This window comes from Anas acuta, chromosome 17 (assembly GCF_963932015.1).
Source record: "Anas acuta chromosome 17, bAnaAcu1.1, whole genome shotgun sequence".
NCBI lineage: Eukaryota > Metazoa > Chordata > Aves > Anseriformes > Anatidae > Anas > Anas acuta.
Window position 1 is genome coordinate 4,051,988 of NC_088995.1, and position 20,512 is coordinate 4,072,499.

Genomic DNA, 20,512 nt, shown 5'->3' on the forward strand with positions numbered 1-20,512 from the left:
ACTAAAACATCTCAGGTGCCTGAACTGGCCTTGGTCTGGTGAAGGTTGCTACTTGTGGTGCAGTTCTGGTTTCACACCCCTTCCTCACCTACCTCCTGCACTTTCTGCAGCAAAGCCACAATGTTAGTCCTCAGCTTCTGCAGTTTCTCTTCTGTCTCCTTCAGCTTTTTCTCTGAGTTGCGCAGGTTTTCTTCACAGGCTTTGGCCCGGGCATCAGCACGTGTCTGATATGAATTGCACAGGTTCTGCAGACCCACTTCATACTGTTTGAAATATTCTTTCTGTAGAAGACAAAAAACAACAGATGGTACCTTAAAAAAAAGGCACCAGCTGTAAAGAAAACCACAGTACCTGCAGCTTCCAGAAGAATCCAGCTACCAACATACTGTGACTGAGCTGTTGACTACAAACTCTTTTAGCATGACCATCCTTACCCACAGAGTGGTCCATCTGTCAAATTCATGTCTCTCCAATTTAAAGGCAATGATATCATGGGGGACAGGTGGGCTGTGAATCTTTAAACTCTGCTCTATTTTTGTGAGCCTGGATATCTGGAGATGTACAAGGGGCGTTAGCGTCCACGTTCTCTCTTATTTTTCAGATTTTCTCTGCATAAGTTGGACTTTTAAGACTGGGGCATAACAAACAGATGTGCCTACGTTTTATTTCTATGTATTTCTAACCTGGCCCCTGCCCCTCTTCTTTAAAGCTTAACCGCAATGGACAAGAACTCCAGACTGTAGCAGCCAATAGGGTTCTCACACAGATGTATGGTAATAAAAAATTCCTCATCAAAATCTTCTCTCAGAAAAACTGAGGCATGCTTCAAGAACTCTCACTTTTTTCTCCACTATGTTAATCATGCTAAGGATACAAATAACTTCCATAGGATGCAGGATTGCCGTAAGAATGGAATGTGTAAGGGAAAAAAAAAACAACTCTTTTTTCTAGATGTACTGAACTCACCAAGGGAAATGCCAGCAACCCTTCTGAACTCATGGAACTCAGCTCCTTCTTGGAAACAGGAAAATTTGGAGGCAAGAAGTATCGCAAACAATTCCTATGCAGGAAAGAAAAAGCAAAGCCAGAGTTTGAGATTGAGATTGAAGGACTAGAGCAATCAGGCTGCAGCAGCTCACAAGCAGCACTGTGAACCCACCGAAGGATTTGAGCTAGCAAGTCTACTGTTTCTTGGTTACTGCTCGGTCCAGTGGTGTCTGGCTCAATTCTGACACAGTCTGAGGTAGAAGGTTCAGCCACAACAACCCCCTCTTCCTGCTGTGTATCTGGAGGCTGATACTCTGGAGACGGAGGCTTCATCAGTCTCACATCTTCACTGCCCTTCTCTACCCTGAAGACAAAAAAAAAAGGAGGGGGGGAAGGGATACATATGTTTTTTTCTTACATCAGCCATATCTGAAATACTGTCAGCCTCATCAGAACCTGTACACATCCATCACTGAGACTTCTAGATTACACAACAGCTGCCTCCACAGGAAGATCACACTAAAATGATGAGCAGACTGTACTGAGCGTGTTGTGTTCATTCTTTAAAAAGCAGATGGACAGTCCTGAGCACACACACTCTCCCTGACATGACAACAACATATTTTTGTCTTCAGCACCTGTTAAGTAAAACAAGGTCCTCCTCCTGAAAGCAAAACAAGCCTCCAAAATCTAGTAGCTGAAGATAGTTACCAGCGATCTCTTGGTGTGGTGTCTGTGGGAACATAATCAAACTTCACCTTCCAGCGCACTGCATGCTTGCCCATTTCCACAGCTGTGACGCGGCCTGTGAACCACTCCTTGTTTACACGCACTTCCACATGCAGCCCTTTATCTGAAGGGAAGAAGACAGTAAAGATGTTCGCAAATTCAGATGCTGGAGGGCACCTTCTGCGTGGTCATTAGAGAAGACAGCCACCCTCAACTGTGACTGAACCTACAACTGTGACAATTCTTTCAAGCAGTACATGAACCATAAAAACACCACGTTCATACAGTTCAACTCCTACTTAGAAACATTAATATGCAAGGAAATGATATGGCATTCTCAGATACTGTTTCTCTTGTATTCTAGGCAGTTTGATGCATGCTGTTCAGGCTTGTATTGGACTAGGACAATTTGCTATTATCTTTCACAGAAGATCCTGTCTGAAGAACATTATTTGAGATTTTTCTCACAGCATGACATCCATCTACGCAGCTGAACAGCACAACAGTTAAGATGATGCAGCTCTCATATTATGGGTCTTCCTACACCACAACGACTTCTGTCCAATCAAGGGGTCCTGAAATTTTGTTTCACTTAAGAGTCATCTCATGGTCTAGTACCCAAATTTACATGAATTTTTGTTTTAAAAAGCTCTTTAACAGAAAGACATGCTTAACCAATGAATCTAGTTCTGCAAGAGCTCTTTTTCATTATTTTATATACTGGAAAAGAGTTCACGGGTTCATTTCTCACCTTTCTGAGCTTTCTTCAGTTCTGCTAGTTCTTCTTCTCCTGCACTATCTGTGAGCTGTAAGCAGAGAGCTCAGATTAGCTGTCTCCTGACAAGATTATAAACACTTGACAAATATCTTCTGCTGGGGAAACCAGTGCACTCTCACCTCTACCACAACCTCACTGGAATCCTTCTCCTCTTTCACTGCCACAAATTTGCCCCGTTTTGTCTTCTCCTTCTTGTATTCCCCTTCCCCCTCAGACACCTCCTCTGTGGTATATAAGGTCCTCTTCCGGGTTGCGGAGGCCTGCAGAAGCAAAAAAGCACTAGCTATAATTCAAGTACACTACCAGACAAAATCTTTTATACAAATATTTAAAAATTTTTAAAAAGATCAGCACTCAGTATCTTCATTTGATATCTTAATTGTTTTTTCAAGGATTTAGAGGGTGCCATATGATAACATAAGTCCTCAAGTCTACCATTCCGCACTTCTTTTTGTCTGGAGAAATAGTCTGGTCTAACAGGAAAAAGATGAAACAAGCCTTTATTAGAGGTGTAGAATGGCACTCTAACCCAAGAATAAAATAGGAGTTATCTTGTCCTGTGCAGAGAATGAGCCATAAATCCCACGTGACAGAGAAATATGGGTTATGCAGAAAAATTGGTAAGGATAGTTTTCATCCCTTTGAATCTCACCTGTGGGCATTTGACAGTGGCAGATTTCTTTACTGTTGGCGCCTTGGCAGTTTTTGAGCTGGGTATCTCACGTGGGCTTTTGGGGTTCTGCAGGACAGCAGTGGATGGTTTTGTTGCTGTAGCTGTTTTGGCAAGAGTTTTTGAAGTGCTATTAGACTTTCCAGCTGTCACAGTATGGTGTTGTGTCCTGGAAGTACTGGCCTCCTCCTTGGAGAGAATGCTTGCCAATTTGGGAGAGCTAACAGTTGGACTAGCTGGAGAACTCTTCTTGAGCTGACTGACAGACCTGGGAAGAGGCGTAGCTGGTGGTGGTCTGCTGGGAGCATTTTTAATTACATCAGGTAAAGGAGGAGATCGCGGGCGCTGAAGTCGAGTCTGTGACTGGGTGTTCCAAAACAGATTAGGGTACAGAGAGAGGAGACAAAAGTCAGGCTTTGCTTTTCAATACCCATTAAGGATAGCACAGAAGAGTACAAAGCCTACAGTGGTATCCCATTTACCTCCCCTGCGGGCCGTGTAGTCACTTCTAGAGGCAGTTTTTTCAAGTCAGCTTGAGATCGAATTGGAGTGGTTTTCTATTAAAAAATGAAAAAAATCAGAAAATTTATTTTTGAAAGCTGTCAGAACCTGCATGAACCCATACTAGCAAACAGTCTTCCAGTTTAAAAATCAGTAATTGCAAAGCAGGTGTTTTCTGCTGTCTTTCAAGACCTGGAATACAGCAGTCCCCCCCATCCTCCTAGCAAGAAATACAATCTAAGATGTTTGTTTAATAAAACAACCCCTAGCCCATGAATGCCACATGGCACATGTGCTATTACAGGCTGAGACAGACTTTATTCTCAGCATCACCTCCTTGCACTAAGGAAGCCCCTGGAAGCCTGCTATGATTAGCAGGAGACCTTCCAATTTACCTGCAGAGCTTCCAGTTTTTCCTGCTGCTGGCGGATTTTCTCTGTCAGTTGTTTCTGCTTTTCCTCTTGTGATTTCAAGTCTTTCTTCAGAGTTCCTAGTGGTACTTTCTGCTTCTGCTCTGCAGCTTCACATCTAGGACCGAAGAAATGTAAGACAACCTCAGCAAAGACAGCAGAACCTGCATCATCTCTCCCACACAGCATCATCCCCGTGTCCCATCCCCAGTGCAGCAGTAAACCCCCCTTTCCTTTCTGCAGAGGCCACTATCTCAAAGAAAGCCATTTTCTCCTTGGGAAACACACATGTTTAAGGATCAAAACCACAACCAATAAGAAACAAACCATTTACACTGGGAATTACCAATTCAGAGCCCTGGAGCCACAGTAAACAAAGTTTGGGAGCTGACAGGTCAATACAAAGACAGGTAAGAATTTGACTGCATCACCATACCAAGGACCTCTTTTTAGCTTGCCCTGAGAGAGACTTGTAATATAGGTTCTTGGGGAGTGCAAAGGCTGTAGGAAAGTGACCCAAGTTAGACACCATCTACAGGATGATCACCATTATCTACACAAAGGCAGCAATCCTCACGGCACACAAGCTGGAGGCCCCTGACCCATGCTGGCAACTGCAGTGCTTCCCAAAGCCTCGGTTGTCCCTCAGAATATGCAAATACCTGGAACAGAATAGCTGGGGGACAGCCAAAACACAGCAGTAAGGGTGTCCAAATCCATGGCACAGGGAAACGGGAAGAAACATCAGAGAGTAGAGCACTTAAGAAGGCAAGTTCAAAAACACAGGGACTGCAAGTACACCCTGCTTTCTATTGGCACCGACAAAGGCAAAGGAGCTCTACGACATCTTCTGCAGAAAACCTGCCTCATGTAAAGGGACACAGTGGCACTCACTGATAGAAAGGGCAAGTGAGCCTACTCAATACAAAAATATTTGAGTTATTTATCCCTCCAGAGTGAGATTTCTTTCAAAGAAGGTGAAATGAGCGGAAATTTGGATCACCTCTCCAAGGAGTCTTGCCTGCTCTTTCCCACCTCCCTGGAAACAGGATGTGTGCACCCTGTGGAAAAGTAAAGAATTCCAACTCATGCTCCAACTGAAATTCCAACATGTTTTCATATAACGTACAGCCACACCATTCCAGATTTTCAAGATATTGCAAATATAAGAAATTTCATTTCTTATTAATTCATATTTCCATCAGGTTAATTGATAAAAGAGCTTGGCTGCACATAGGCAAAAGAGCACAAAGGCAAATGTGGGGGAAACCTGAATAACACCCTTGCTTTGGCTACTCTCAGGCCATCACAGGAGTCATCAGCCCTTCCAAGGCCCATGCCCACATGCACAGAGTCCCAAATGCACTTCAGGGAACCCAGATTAAGTATTTAGAGGAACAGGCACCCCGTTTGGGCTCTGGCAGGGCTTTCCAAGGGCAGCCTCAGCCCCAGTGTCCAGTCAATGGGAATAACTCTCCAAAGCATCTTTTGGATCAAGGGGGGGAACCGAAGGCAGGGTAAGGAGGGGATTCAGATGATTTTGGGAGGAATAAACATGGGAAAACAAAGAGATAAAAGGATAATAAGGATTGCTGTCATGTAAAGAGGAGCCTTGGTCAGTACGCATGTAGGGCCATGCCCTGCACCTGATCAGCACTGTCCCATCTTCACATTAAACTCCATTTCTGGCTATTTTCTTGAGTGAGGGGCTCTGTTCTGTGTGAATGTGTGTGTATGAGGGTCTGAGTGCCAGCAGCTCAAGTGGAACCACAGCTCATAGGGGCCTGTGTGTCTGGGGTTCACCAGCTGCAGCAAGTACAGGTATGCAAGGAAACGTGTGCTTCACAGCAAACGTTGGGCCAGACATGGCAGCAAGGAGGTGAGCTGGCCTGGGAGCAAGACCTCAGAAAAAATGCTTACTGGAGGGAATGGGGAGTCCTGACCAACTGCTGCAGAGGGGTGTGGGATTGTAGGTAGAGATGTGGGAGTCTCTAGGCAGGAGACAACGGTGAAGAGCAAAGATCCAGGATCTGCTACCGAATGGACAGTGTGTCCAAGGTGGAAAACTGTGGGGTGTATAGTGTGCAAGTGTCAGTGTGGGTGTTTCAGGGGGGTGACTGTTACATCTGTCCACACGAGGGGGTCTGTGGGAGTTCAGGTCCCATATATCCCACTGCAAGTAGCTATCAAGACAGGCAGCAGAGGGCAGCAGATACGGATGGTCCTCATCCTGACCAGAGGAGAAAGAGCAGGATGAGGTTACCGGTGTGCTTCGTGTTTGTGTCTGAGTGCTGAGAGTGTCTGTGTTGAGCTGTACAGCCAGCTATGTGTGGTGTATCTGTGTCTGTCTACTGGGAATACGTTCCCAGCCTTGCTACTGCTTCGACCCAGGGTGCTGGAGATGGGGCAGCCTCTTGTCGGTCTTGCAGATTTGGCTCTGCCCCCAGGCGTTTCATCTAAGGACATCCATCCTGAGTGAAACAGCCCCCATTACAACCACATCTCAGCATGAACACACAGAGCTACAGGGATGTTATCACCCATACTTTTCAAGTGACAAGTGCCAAAGGGAAGAAGCTAGAAAATCAGTATTTTCCCAATATCAACATAAACACTTTTTGTAGCTCTTCTGGTTATGGATATATCAAGGTTTTGATTCCAATTAACAGATTCTACCTGGATTCATTTGTATTTAAAACACTAAACCAAGGCTCCTGACTTACAGCCTAATCAGCTTCTCTCATTATACAACAAAGATAAGAATCAAATTCTAGCAGTGTCTTTCTCCACAGACAGAAAGGAGAAGCCTAGAGCAATCATTTTTCTTATTCAAAGAAGTAGTGAACTCTGCTTAGTCTTATAATAACGAAACACACCTTTGGTATGAATCAATGTGCTGCTTCCTCAAGTGAAAAAATGCCATTCTTGGGCTCACTGCAACTCAGAGGTGTTGTTCCAGCTTGTGTGCCTAATGAGTTGGAGCAACAGCAGCAACAGAGACAACTGAAAAGACGGAGCACTGAACCCATGTTGCTCCCAGCCTCCACTTAGGACTATTCTTCAGTTGCTACCTATAAGTAAAGCTCACATGCATAAACTATAGCTACAGTCATACCTCCAAAGGCTTTGCAGAAAAACCATAAAGGAATTAAATTTCACAGAATGGTTGGAATTAGGAAGGACTTTCTCGAGACCATCTGGTCCAACACCCCTGCTCAAGCAGGGACACCTGGTTGCCCAAGGCCACATCTAGACAGCTTTTGAATACTTCAAGAAGGCAAACTCCAAAGTCTCTCTGGACAACCTATGCCTATTACCACTCTCATGGTGAATGACCTTGAATTTCCTGATATTCAAGGGGAAGCTTCTGTTTCAGTTTGTGCACATTGTCTCTTGCCCTAGCACTGGGCACCACTGAAAAGGGCCTGGCTCCATCCTTTTTTCACCTCTCCTCAGACACATACAAATCATTGGTGAGATCCCCTCTGAGCCTTCTCTTCTCCAGGTCGAGCAGTCCCAGCTCTCTGAGTTTCCCCACAGCAGAGGTGCTCCAGTCCTTTCATCTTGTGGTACGTCACTGGACTCCCTCCAGTATGTGCATATCTCTTGTACTGGGCAGCCCAGCACCAGATACTCTCTAAGACTGACCTCATTAATACCTCAACTCATCAACCTCCCTGTACTTGCCAGCAACACTCCTCCTGATGCAGCCTAGGACACCATTGGCCATCTTTGCTACAAGGGCACATTGCTGGCTTATGCTCAGGGTGGTGCCCACAAGGACCTCAGGTCTTTTTCTGCAGAGATGTTTTCAGCTGGGCTCTCCCAGTATGTCCTGGTGACTCAGGCTGTCCCCTCTCCTGAACCTCCAACCCACCCTTCCCAACAGGACGGGGGAAACTTCGCCCTTCTTGCAGCGTATGATCCACCCTTCCAGTTTTGTGTCATCAGCAAAGTGGCTGATGCAATGTGCCGTGTCCATCCATGTCTCAACTCCAAATAGGTATGCCATCATCATGCATTCACAGACTCTGAGCACAGCTTACAGGTGTACCATACAGGTATAGAATTCCTGTCTATCCCTCCAATAGTTCTCAAAGAATGCATGACTAGGAAAAAAAAATAGTGCAAATAAGACACACTGCAGAAAGTTCTTTATATTAACTGATTCTTACCTGTCTTGTTCAGGATCAGGGTTCATAGAGCATACCCAGGTATCAGGGTAATTCTTCTCCACTGAACTCAGCTGGAATGGGAGCGTTCGCCACTTCAGACACACATCTATTAAGGTAATAAACACTTTGCAAGTCAGAAATATGACATAAAATCAGCTTTTACCCCATAGCACTTCTCAAGCCTATTTAAAGTCCAAAGATCACATCAATTTCCTAAATATATCCAATGACAATTAAGACCAGTGGCAAAAAAAGAAACAAAAAAGATATGCTAAGTCAATTTTTGCTCCATGTTCACAAAGTACTTTGATGAATTCACATTTCACATTCACTGCTGTAATGATAGCACTTACAAATGAAACTGAACAGCCTGTCCTGAAATCACCACTCATCTTAGAAGGCAGGCTGTCCCTTACTGGTATCAACACCCAACACTTCAGAGACGTATCCACTAAACTTAGGTAATAATTGAATACATTTTAGATAAGACAGATGTACTAGATTTGGTTTCCAGAACATGATTGGACTACCAGAAAATCAACATCTTAAAAATCACATTTTGCCAAGAAAAGGCAAATATTCTTAAATCAGTCTCTGGAAAGGCTTCGCAGGCCCTGGCAGATGTCAATAGAAAAAGTCAAGAAGAATGACAGGAAAGCTCGTCCTATTTGGGAAGTTTGATGGTTCTCTATCAAAAGAGAAAGTGCTTATACAGAGATCTCCCTTCTTCCAGCTGGAACAAGGACTTAGCCATAGCCATTCAGGGGTGAACAAAAGACAATCCAGTTCAGATGACATTTTGAAGCCCATTCTCAACTCTGCTACTGACCACACCAGTCCCATTCTCTAAGTGCACCTGAAGAAGAACCTGAAGACTGTGCAGGAAAGAAACCTGACTTTAAGATATTTAAAAGTATGCCAGCAGATGCAAGCAAGGGCAACTCACAAAAGGAGGCAAGCCCCAGAAGGGAGCAATGATAGAGGAGGTCACCTCAAATCTCCTACCCATTTAGCTGTTCCCCAACTGCAGACAGGATTTCCCTCCCTCTCTCCCTTTCCCAGGGAGGACCAGCCTCCTAATTGCAGCCTGGTCAGACGCACCACACTGAATCGTGGTAGGAATCTCCATGGCTCTTCGGCGTTTGTAGCGCAGTTCACTAGATGGAGGCTGGTTCCAGTTTGCTGACAAATAGCCAAATTCATCCCAGAACTTGATGATACCCTTCTGGGCTGGAAAACAAAAAGCCCCCATTCAGTACGGAGATATTATCACAAAAATCACCACCTTCACTCTTGGTTGTCCTCCCCCTTAGCTCCTTTCCAGCCACCAAAGCCTCCCCTTCCAGCAGCTGGCAAAAGCAGCTGGTGAAGCTTCATTACCTATAGCTACATCTTTCCAATACTGAGCTAAATGCTCTCCCATGGCCTTCAACAAGTGTCGATATTCTTTGGCATCAGCAAAGTCTTGTTTATTATGGGTTGGTTCCAGAACCAAATAGGGCACATCCACTACACCTACTACTCCACCACATGCCCTGGAAGAGGAACATACAGTTATGAGCATCATTAAACTACTAGGTCAGCGTTCAGACAAGCAATATTGAAAATAGTGGATTACAGACACACATGTTCCTGCAGTAGTACTATTCTGAACTTACTAGCTTTCTAAATCAGACTTGATTCAGGCTTGATACTTAGCGCTGGTATTTTGAAAAAAGTAAGGTGGGCTCAAATATTTGTATTTGCTTTCAAGACCTATTCTCCCTGTCCCTAGAATGAAGTAGTATTGCTACCAGTATTTATCTGTTAGCCCCAAACATCAACACCAAGCATACAAGCCTCATACTGCTCTAGGTATGACCAAAATCTGTGGTCATAAAAAAGAACTTTTTTTTAAATTTTTTTTTTTTTTAAATTGGGAAGCTAGGGAAATACTGAGAAACATAAAAATACATTTTATTTGCCAGAATCCACACTGAAGGTTGATAAAACGAAAAGCTCTCATGCTCATGAAGAATGATTATAGCAAGGCCAAAGTTATGTGTGGGAACATGCCAGACTTAAGCAAATTATTGCTGAAAAATCTCTAAAAACTCACATGCCACCCTCCAGCTGTGGGCCCACCTTCTCATACATCTTTATCAGCCGACTACAGTTATAAATGAACATGCCATCCAGTTCACGCTGCTCAATATTCACACCAAAAATAAAATTCAGTTCTTTGGGTTCCTTCAATGCCCTGTAAAAGAATGAAACAGAACCTTTGAGATACTAAAAATAAAGATTTTGGAATCAAAATTATTTGCTAATTATTAGAAAAAGGGCATGAAAATTCCAGCACCTTTGAGCACTAAGGTTTTGCTAAAAACTTGTCCTATATTCAGTTATTTCTAAAAAAAAAAACACAAAAAACAAAAAAACATTTTTGTTGAAACATGATACTGAATCACATTACAACTGAAGACTAATTAAAAAAATGACTTTGCAATACAGACATCAATTTAGGCTGGACAGTATCTGTTGAGGCAATTTAATTATTCATTTGGATACATTTTCTCCTATAGGAATAGACTTTGGTTTTTATTTCAGATCTAATTTTTGAAAAAAATTACAGTTGAGTCTTATGAAAGTACTGTTAGGCACAGACTGGTCCTCTATGTGATTTTGGTTCATACCTTCTAGACTGAAATAAATGCTAAATCAAGCATGAAAATTAAGATTTTGATACAAAACTACAATTTTGATATTCAGATTCTTGGAAAGTTCTCGTAATTAAGAATTTTATAATGTTATTCAAATTCAAATAATGTTATTATAACGTTACTCAAAGCTTGAAAGCTGGAGAATACAACACACAGCCAAAAAGAACCTTTTTTTTTTTTCCTGGAAATGACAGGATAGCAATTTGCATGATTTCTATCTTATTGTGATGACTTCAACAGAAGTTGGCCTCAACTATGTTTGTGAGCACATACAGATTTTCTGAATATGAGTCTTTGATTATCATGAATTGTATTTCCTGTGATGCAGAAAGTCTCAAGAAATTTAGCAGTGTTGTAAAATCAAACAGAACCTCTTTATTTAATAGAAGTATTTCTCTTCAAAGACTAACTTGCATGGATTTCACAGCTTTCATGAAAACCACAGATTGTTTTTCATGAGGATACCTGTTCCAGGCTGAAGGTATCATCAAATGAGGCCAAATTTTTTAACAATTAAAAGGCATAGTCTACACCACTGTCCTACTCATTCCTCTGATTTTTGATCTCCCCTGTTTTTCCTCTAATCATCAAATTTTTAAGCACTAATGTGCATTGTTCCAGTTAAGTCATTTGGCTTCTCTAAGTGGCTAGTTGAAGATACTTGGAATTCTTTAAAGTTTAAATTCTTGAAGATCTCTTAACTGTCTACTACTACCATCAGATACTACGAGAACCTGAGCTGTGCATTCATGAGCGCTATGCAGTAATAATACACAACTAAAAATTAGTGTACACTAATTTTTTTAATTACTGTACACTAATTTAAACTATTTTTTTTCAAATGCGTATGACAAATTTGCAGACAACTGATATACAAAAAGAGAAATACTCCTGTGGTTAAATAATAGCTTTAATTGTAACCAGAGCTAAGTTGCAACAATATCTGAGGATTTCATGGTAGAGACTACAGCAGAATTCAACAAGCTTTTAGGAGACACCCTACAACTCTAAAAGCCATTTCACTGTTTCTTGCTGACACTTGTGTATTTCCCTGAATCTTACCTGTAAATGAAAAACAGATAAGCGAAGCAATGAAAAAACCTAATGTGAAAATCAGGTAAATATCTCCAAAACAACCAACCAATCAACAACAACAAAGCCAAATTCAAATACTTCTTACAGCAAGATGGGAATAGCAGAAGTAAACAGAAAAGCAAACTTGTGGTTAAACAGGCAGGGCATATAGAGTACTCACAGGTATTTAAGCTTTGAGCTGAACTGCTCACCCCACCACATGAAGTAAAGCAGAAGAAACACTCAAAGCACGTGGAGTGAACAGCCTGAGAAAATCAGAGCTTTCAACTGCCTTTTACTCACCGCTGCTTTGCCTCCTTAATCCTTTTCTTTACATCAGCCTCCCGGCGCATGGTTATTGCAGTGTTCTGGACTTGACGTAACATCACCTGCCAAGAGGTATTTCACAGTGAAATTCATGAAATTAACTCACTTCTACAATTTTTTCCCCTTCAAAAAGATCTCAGAAAGAATTCACCAGCTGTGGAGGTCAATAATTAGCACACCAAAACATTTAGGGTAGCACCAGTTGCTGCCTTGGTTAAGTAGCTACACAGTTGCTTGGAAGAAAATATCCAAAGGGAACTAAACATCTAATGTAACTAAAACCACACAGCAAATGGTTGGACACAAAATGGAAATAGATGGGCTACTCAAATGCTTTTTTTTTCCTTCCCCATTAGATGTCATTAGGAAGGAAAGTAATTTTATGCTAATATCACCTGCTGGCACTTCCCACAAATCCTCTTTCCACCTAAGTGCTGGCTAGGCCTAGGCCTTACCCACCTTTCAAAAAGCCCCTGGTCTCAGCACAGGAGCTGTGGCTTCACAAGGTACCATTCAGAAGGAAACAAAAAGAACTCTCTAGCAACAGCCTGAGAAAACTTAAGAGCAAACTGCAAAGGCAATCAGAGAGAATATCCAAAAAAAAAAAAACCCAACAATTTTACTTCTGTTCAAATACTTAGCATTCACCCAGACTCTTCAGAGAACATCAGATATAGCATCTTCACAGTAAAACTCAAACAAGGCATTGCCTTCCCACCTGATATTGTATGCTGTATGCATGGGAATGTCAGCGTGCGTCTTGTTCAGATTGGAAAATAAACACGTTCAAGCATGTCCTGTGGTGACGACACCACACAATTGCCTGGGACTGAACATTGCTGACAACATATCTCCAACAGCAGTCACCACCTGCTTCACATACCAAAGTGCTAAAAGGAGATGTTAATCAGCCAGTTCTCTGCTCCAAAAGCACAGTTCTAAACCTTCCCCCTCAATATTTAAAATCCAACTCATTGGAATAGCGGAGGTCTCACCCTGGACTCCCGCGTAAGATCTCCCCCGAGGCGCAGCTCAAGTGCACGAGCTTTACTCTCTGCTTCTCGAGCCTTCTCCTCCGCTACAACACAAGGAGAAAGAACAGTATTAGCCATTTAGTACAGACATTATATCATCAGGCATTCATCTGAGGTAAGAGATTTCCAAAGACAGGATTAACATATACAAGGGAGAGATGACGAAGCAGCATAAAAAGGTACAAAAGAAAATCTTACATATGAGAGGATACTGTTGACAAGCTGTCTTAAACTTGATCAGCAGTCACAGTCAATATTACATAGTACATAATACACAATTCAATCCTCTAATACATAATTCATATATAACATGTCGTACAAGTTCAATATTCCTCGTTTGCTATGGGTTTTCCCCATCATGAGTTGGGATGACTGATTTATATGCTATATTTATGAAATTTAACAAAGATATACACTATATATATATATATATATATATATATATATATATATGTTCATGTTATTTCTATATCCTGAATGTCCAATACTGTCAAATTTGGTTTCTCCTGAGGACAAGACCTAATAAGAAGGCCAGACTAAATGCACAAAAGGTAGTCTTGAAGCAAGAAAAAAAAAATTAACACCCAGATCAATCACTATGTATCAGGTGATAGAATAAAAATCTTTGTGTTCGAACAATTGCTTCAAGAGGGAAGTCACAGAAGGAGTAGAGAACTAAAAAGCTAAAGATATGCAAAAAGATGAGAGCAGAACAATGGGATAACAAGTAGGTGAGGTTTCAGGTGGAGCAAGCGGAGAGCTGTGCATTTAAAGGGTTATTCTGTACCTGTATTCTCTATAGGAAGTGGTATTAGGGAATTATGTAAATTCCCTCCACTGCATGGAAGCAAGTCTCAATCGCCTGTAATCACTGTAATAACTGCCTGAGCAACCACAGCCATCACAGAAACAAGCAATCCAGGTCATATCCAGCAAGATAGCCTCTTTTATTCCTTTCTTTTGCTACAGCAAAATCAGGATGTACACGCATAACCCAAAGACTCACCTATCCTTGCCATATGCTCTGCTTTCTTCACCTCTTGCTCTGCACGGGTCTTGAAACGATTTGAAGTATATTTGTACATCCTGTGATGATCAAAACTTAATTAGCAATCTCAGCAGTAAGGTCAAACCGAGATTTCATCACTGTATTCCTGGAGAGTAAGATCTTCACATTCCACTCTACCTTTTTCAACAGATTCAATAAATGAAGGAGGTTTACATATCAGTAACTGGGCATTTTTGGAAGTACTTAGGACAAGTCAGAGATGCTTTAGCTGTTGCTGCAACCACAATACCCCCTTCTACATTATCCAGTGGAGGTACAATATATCCCATATTCTTGGAAGAAATCCCCAGGTTAAGGGAAACAAGTTCAGAAGTGAAAAAGAGGACGGAACGTATTTATAAAACTTCTCCAAATCCTCCCATTCTACACAAACGCCCCTTCCTCTCTCCTGCAAATGGCCATCTACATATGCAGTTTCACAGTTCATGTCTTTAAGCAGGGTTAGCTCAAAGCCTCTAGGTGGTATAGGAATTGTCTGAACACAGCTTCAACTTGCAGCTTCAAAATTTCAGGACATTTCCATATGCTACACATGTGACTCACAACCTTGTAAAGTGTTTGATTTGCAGTGACTTGTTTTACCTTCCCTGTACCATGAAATGCCAAATGCAGATTAAAATCTAACTATGACTATTGCAGAGTAAAAGAGGCAAAAGCTTATGAGTATGCGTCACTTCTACATAGAGGTGTGTAACTGGGGAAAGAGATGACGCCAAGGATGACCAGAGCCTGAAAGAACTTGAGCCACCTTGGACATGAGGTTTTGGAAGTATCCAAAGGAAAATCCTGTCTAAAATACATTTTTATGGAGGAAAAAAAAAAGGGAAAAAAAAAAGAAGAAAAACAACTCTCCACCATTATGCCAAAAGTAAAAGCCACAAAAATGCTGTTTTTACATATGGGAAAATGTAACAACTTAGAGCTTGATTGAAGTAGACTGAAGTACATTAAAGTAGAAGGAAGCACATATAAGTCCCAATGAGGTAAGATTCCCCCAAATGAAATACAGTCTATCAAGATCCATGAGAAATCACCTTTCACAGATGAAAAAGATTGGTTATATATGGTTCTGTGTGTGAACACGTACGTGCTCAGATGTCAGAAACAGTCTCACTATCAGAAATCCTTTACTCTCAAGTCCAGTAAACTCAAAACACAAGCACAGTCCACTTAAACACATTTCTGCATCTAGTAAACTCCTTTGCTGCTACTCATAAGGACCTCTTCATTGCAGATAAAGCAGATGCACACTAACTCTTCCAGAAAATCACCCAAGAACCAGGAGATGCAGAGTAAGGTTTTGTGTGGCACAGTCTCTTCAAATCCACCTAAAAGGTGATTTAAGCTACCTGGAGCCAAGAGCCAGAACGTACTCTGAAAACCAGAACTACCTTCAACATGCTGGCATAATTACATTACCTCATCCACATCCTGCCTTACTTTCCTGGCTGGGAGGGAACAGGGTGAAGATGAATTCTCTCAACACACACACCTCTTGAGACAGAGAAGTACCTGAGCGTGACCACAGACAGACTGCTTTAGAAAGTGAGGTACACCTCACCTTTCCAATACGACGCACAGAGCACAGCTGTGGAACAACCCAGAGAGGCAGTGAAGGATGTCATCCCGACTCCACGCCCTCCTCCCCAGTCCTACTCCCTGTACCAGCTTCAGGTGCCTGCAGGAGCGTTCAATATCCCAAAAGCAAACCAAGGACTACTGGAATTCAGATCTGGTTCCAGATAAACTGTCCCAGAGACTAACCATTTCAAGAAAGAAGAAACCAGCCAGTCATTACGTTTCACTTTAGTTTCCGACACCAAATGACTTTGGCCACAGCCAGGAAAGCCAACATTTAAGTGATCTGGAACATCGTACCTAGCAAAGACATACGTAAGACCAATATACAAGAAATCCAGATGATTTGATAGCAAAACATTCATCCATCTTCAAGAGGTTCATTACAATCGTCCTAGAGTGCCCTCATAAAAGGAAACTCCTTGCACGTGGTTCAATAACACATGGTTCACAGTAACAGCCAAAGAAAGCAAAACAGCACATGCTACTACTGCGGCCACCAACACTGGATGTCTGCTGGGATCACTGGCCGTTCAAACGGCTTACATACAAAGCGCCATGCCAAACGGCCTGCCTCCTTCTAGCTGTACAGCCTGCACTGCTAAACAAGTTCCAACAGTGACCGTGGGAGGAAACAGATGAAGTAACTCTTTCAGAGATGAAAGCAGCTTCCAGGGAGTCTGCTACTGTGGTATCACACCTACAAATGCTGCTGAATGATTTGCACAAAACCAGCCTGCTCCTGACTTCTGTGCATTACAGGCTCCAGAAAGGTTTTGAGAAGTCTCGCACTGATCTCTAGCAAAAGGTAGAAGATAACTGGAGCTCTTCTGGAAAGAGGAACTACTTCCTCTATGGTCTTGGATATCCTTGACAAATCTCCATTCTTTGTTCTCTAACACCAAAAATTAACCCGCAGACAAGTCACTGTTAAATGCTTTTCCTTCAGAGATGAAGACAAGCTGACTTGCAACCCTACAAACAGGAGAGAATACGCTGCCTCCTGAAGACAATCTTCCTAAGCAGATCTTGCAAGCAGAATGCTGTACCTACCAAGGCCTGATGTAAAGCATAAAAATGATCACTTCAAGCAGAAGGACACCTAGCAAACCATGATTTACAGCGCCAAGTCATGCTGTACCAAATTGACTGCCTCTAAAAATGAAACGACTGACTATTTTGACAAGGGGAGAGCAAGGGATGCAATCTCGTGTGACTTCTGTGAAGTCTGATACCACTTTCCAAATTTTAAGAAGCTGAGTAAGTATTAGCTTGACAGGCAACAGCCAACATTGCTTCACTACGGGCAAATCACACCTCACAAGTCACCATAGATGGGATGATAGCGCTGGTGGATAAGAGAAGAGTAATTGATATCATCTGCCTAGACTTGTGCAAATTCAAAGGTTTAAATTAGATACTTGGAAGAAATTCTTTACTATGAGGATGGTGAGGCAACTCTAAGAGGTTGACAAGAGAAGCTGTGGATGCCCCATCCCTGGAGGTGCTCAAGGCCAGGTTGGATGGGGCTTTGAGCAACCTGATCTAGTGGAACGTGTCCCTGTCCATGGCAGGGGGGTTGGAACTAAGTGGTCTTTGAGATCCCTTCCAACTCAAACTATTCTATGATTCTGTGTTTGGTTTTAAAGGAAACAAATTGCACAAGCTACTTTTGATTTACAAAAGCATTAGATTTTCCATTATCTTCCTGTTTTTCCAAGATGTCAAACCCACATCCTATAATCTTGTGATCTGTTTCTGTGGCTTTAACATGGAGTTATGCAGGATACACACAGAGCAAAATGCTAAACCTCTTCTGTAAGGGAACTCCTGCACAGATATGCAGACTTGTGGTCTAACGCTTACCTTGGCTTGTACAAGCAGCAGGAAAGTCGCTTGGTTTGTACTTTGTGTCCATTTATGAATATCCTCATTCTAGGATCGATATAGAGCACAGCAGCATAGGCACGGAAGGAGCGGCGCTCCGGCTTTCTGTAGGAGATGGATGTTTACAGATATTTATCAGTTTGTTCAGCATTTCACTGTAGGACTACCTGGAGATATTCTCCCTATTACATCCATGTACCTCAAAGATGACCCCATCAATTTACTACCCGAATAACCAATGTCTTATTTGTCAGAGTACTCATCCTTGTCCCTCCTTTTCCTTCAAAATTTTTCCCCTTAATTATTCTCTTGTTAAAAAACAGCCATCACCTACTACTGTCATAGTCTCATCCTCTACCCTTACCAAATGAACAAGTTTCTCTGTTGAAAAAATTTGTAAGATTCGTATTTCCCAAGAAACTGGTACCCAGGTTCAAAAAGACCAACAGAATCACCTCCCCACACTACTTTTCCCTATCCTGTGACATATCCTGGCACAGATTAAACCTATAGCTGAGGGCTTCCTCTCCTTAATACAGATAATTAAAAAAGGGTACTGAGTTTGCCTGCTTTGACTAAGCTGAGACAAGTCAAGGCGTAAATTCACAACAAACACACAAGCATAACATCTGTGAGCTATGTAAATGCATGAACTCTAAACTGCTGAAGAACTAAAGAACATCTAAACTCTCCTACTCACCACAGAAAGAGAAACTTTGAAAAAAACAAACGTATGCACACAGCATACAGATAAGCCCCAAAATATAGTTAGATCAGAATCCTGTAACATCAGTCATACTTACGTTCCCTCTGGGGGTGTTTCTGCCATCTGAATATCTTGGAGGTCAGAAGTCACATCCAGCTCTGGCTCTCCATTATCCATTAGCTTGAGGTTAAATATGATCACCAAGGTGCCTAAGCAAGCAAGAAGTTGATCAGGTGAATCCCCCCCAAACCCCCAAATTCCTTGCCCATGACCAGCACCACAGATACATACCTTTCTCACCACGGATCTTATTGAACTGCTCCATCACTTGCTGTTCTGATTTGAAAGGGGAATACTTGTAGATCAGCTCTGTCTCAATAGCAAACTTCTCCATGTTGTCAGTCACAGGCTCTCGGCTCCGTGCGTTCCAGGTGGGCAGTGGAACAATGACCTACAAATAGCATTGTACCAGGAGCAATTCAGACCTACCCACTCTAGTCAGCCATTTACATGGAACAAGGTTGTGCAGTAGCCCTTCCTAACTCTTCAGCAGTTTGCACAACTGTCAAGTGCTCAAGGACCTTTCTTTTCCACCCTTCAAGTTACTTTTCTAGAACATCTAGTCTTACAAGATACCACTCCAAAGTAATCTGTGTGGTATTGGCTGCTCAATGTTAACACAACCAACATCATTTTTACCTCTTGTAATAACTTTCACCTAACAGTAAAAAAAACAAACAAAAAACACAAGTTTTGTTTCTTAAAAAAAAAAAAAAAGAAGCATCAAACTCTGTGTTCAACTCTTCTCTTAAACTGAAGAATTATTCTTCATTTATTTTTCTGATTTCATTTTTTCTTCTTGGTAGGATTCTAACAAGATTATTGGTTTTGTGTTGTTTAGAACATGAACAGAGATAGAATTACAGACTGCAGCTGTATATCAAGGACAGTGAGTCCCCTCCTTATTTTAGAATTAAACTCAAGCCAAAACTTCTAGCTCCAGAGGCACTATGGGAACTACATTACTGCTAGCTAGCCACTAGCAAGCACTGCCCCCTCAACAGCTTCTTTGTACAGCTCCCTCCACTATCAAAATGGAAAATCCTTATATATTATGCCAGTGCAAAAACGTATCTTCTCATTATTGGCTATGCCTTAAAAATACTTGCACTTGAGCATAAAAATACTTCCATGTTAAGAGTTCAGATACACAATGGTATCTGAACTATCTGTTAAAGATATACAAATTCTCAGTAGTTAGAACCATACTGATTTTTGACTTAAAAAGATGCGAAAAGAGATACATCTGGGAGTTTCTGACCTATTGGAAGCATCTTCAATCATACCTTTAATTCTCTACAGATGATCAGATATGAACAAAAATTTAACTACATCTCAAAATCAAATTTTGTGGGAAAGGAAAACACAAGAAAGTCTGGACATAGCCTGAGCTTGGCACAAGCAACATAAAGTGATGTTAAGCCCTATAAACCCACAGTAGTTTAGAGAGACCTCTTGAACAGATTTAAAGCCAAAAGGAAAAATCAGTCATGACTTTGCAGATCCCCTACCAGTGTATCCCCAAGAGAAAACCATACAGTGAATAAAACACAGTAGAAATCCATACTGACACAGACTCCTTCAAGAGCTGGGTGAAGTTCAGATGAAACAACATTCACCATATTACTTCATTAAAATATTTTATGTCCAAACCTCATCGATGCCTTCTTCTTCATGGAATGTCCGTGACAAGAGAAGGCAAGTCATGGTGTTGTTTTTCTTTGTGAAAAGGATAAAGTCTTTCCCAATCCGCATGGAACCCCTGGAGACAGATTTCAAGCAGCATGTTATACTTCCTGACCAATACTTTTCAGCAGATTAGCAG

At 41.8% G+C, this 20,512-nt stretch overlaps 1 protein-coding gene across 3 annotated transcripts in view; it reads right to left on the reverse strand.

Moving 5' to 3' along the window:
• MORC2 (MORC family CW-type zinc finger 2) overlaps positions 1-20,512 on the reverse strand; it is a 54,423-nt gene that overhangs the window by 3,294 nt on the left and 30,617 nt on the right. For all 3 annotated transcript variants that reach the window (XM_068653984.1, XM_068653983.1, XM_068653982.1), the window contains exons 6-25: positions 20,341-20,449; positions 18,919-19,078; positions 18,725-18,836; positions 17,901-18,026; positions 14,394-14,473; positions 13,349-13,431; positions 12,330-12,415; positions 10,349-10,489; positions 9,631-9,785; positions 9,352-9,480; positions 8,251-8,356; positions 4,061-4,193; positions 3,647-3,721; positions 3,147-3,527; positions 2,614-2,754; positions 2,468-2,522; positions 1,699-1,840; positions 1,160-1,351; positions 967-1,060; positions 93-281 (exon numbers count right to left, since the gene is read on the reverse strand). In XM_068653984.1, the coding sequence (XP_068510085.1) occupies positions 93-281; positions 967-1,060; positions 1,160-1,351; positions 1,699-1,840; positions 2,468-2,522; positions 2,614-2,754; positions 3,147-3,527; positions 3,647-3,721; positions 4,061-4,193; positions 8,251-8,356; positions 9,352-9,480; positions 9,631-9,785; positions 10,349-10,489; positions 12,330-12,415; positions 13,349-13,431; positions 14,394-14,473; positions 17,901-18,026; positions 18,725-18,836; positions 18,919-19,078; positions 20,341-20,449 (2,689 nt within the window). The remainder of the gene's footprint in view (positions 1-92; positions 282-966; positions 1,061-1,159; positions 1,352-1,698; positions 1,841-2,467; positions 2,523-2,613; positions 2,755-3,146; positions 3,528-3,646; positions 3,722-4,060; positions 4,194-8,250; positions 8,357-9,351; positions 9,481-9,630; positions 9,786-10,348; positions 10,490-12,329; positions 12,416-13,348; positions 13,432-14,393; positions 14,474-17,900; positions 18,027-18,724; positions 18,837-18,918; positions 19,079-20,340; positions 20,450-20,512) is intronic.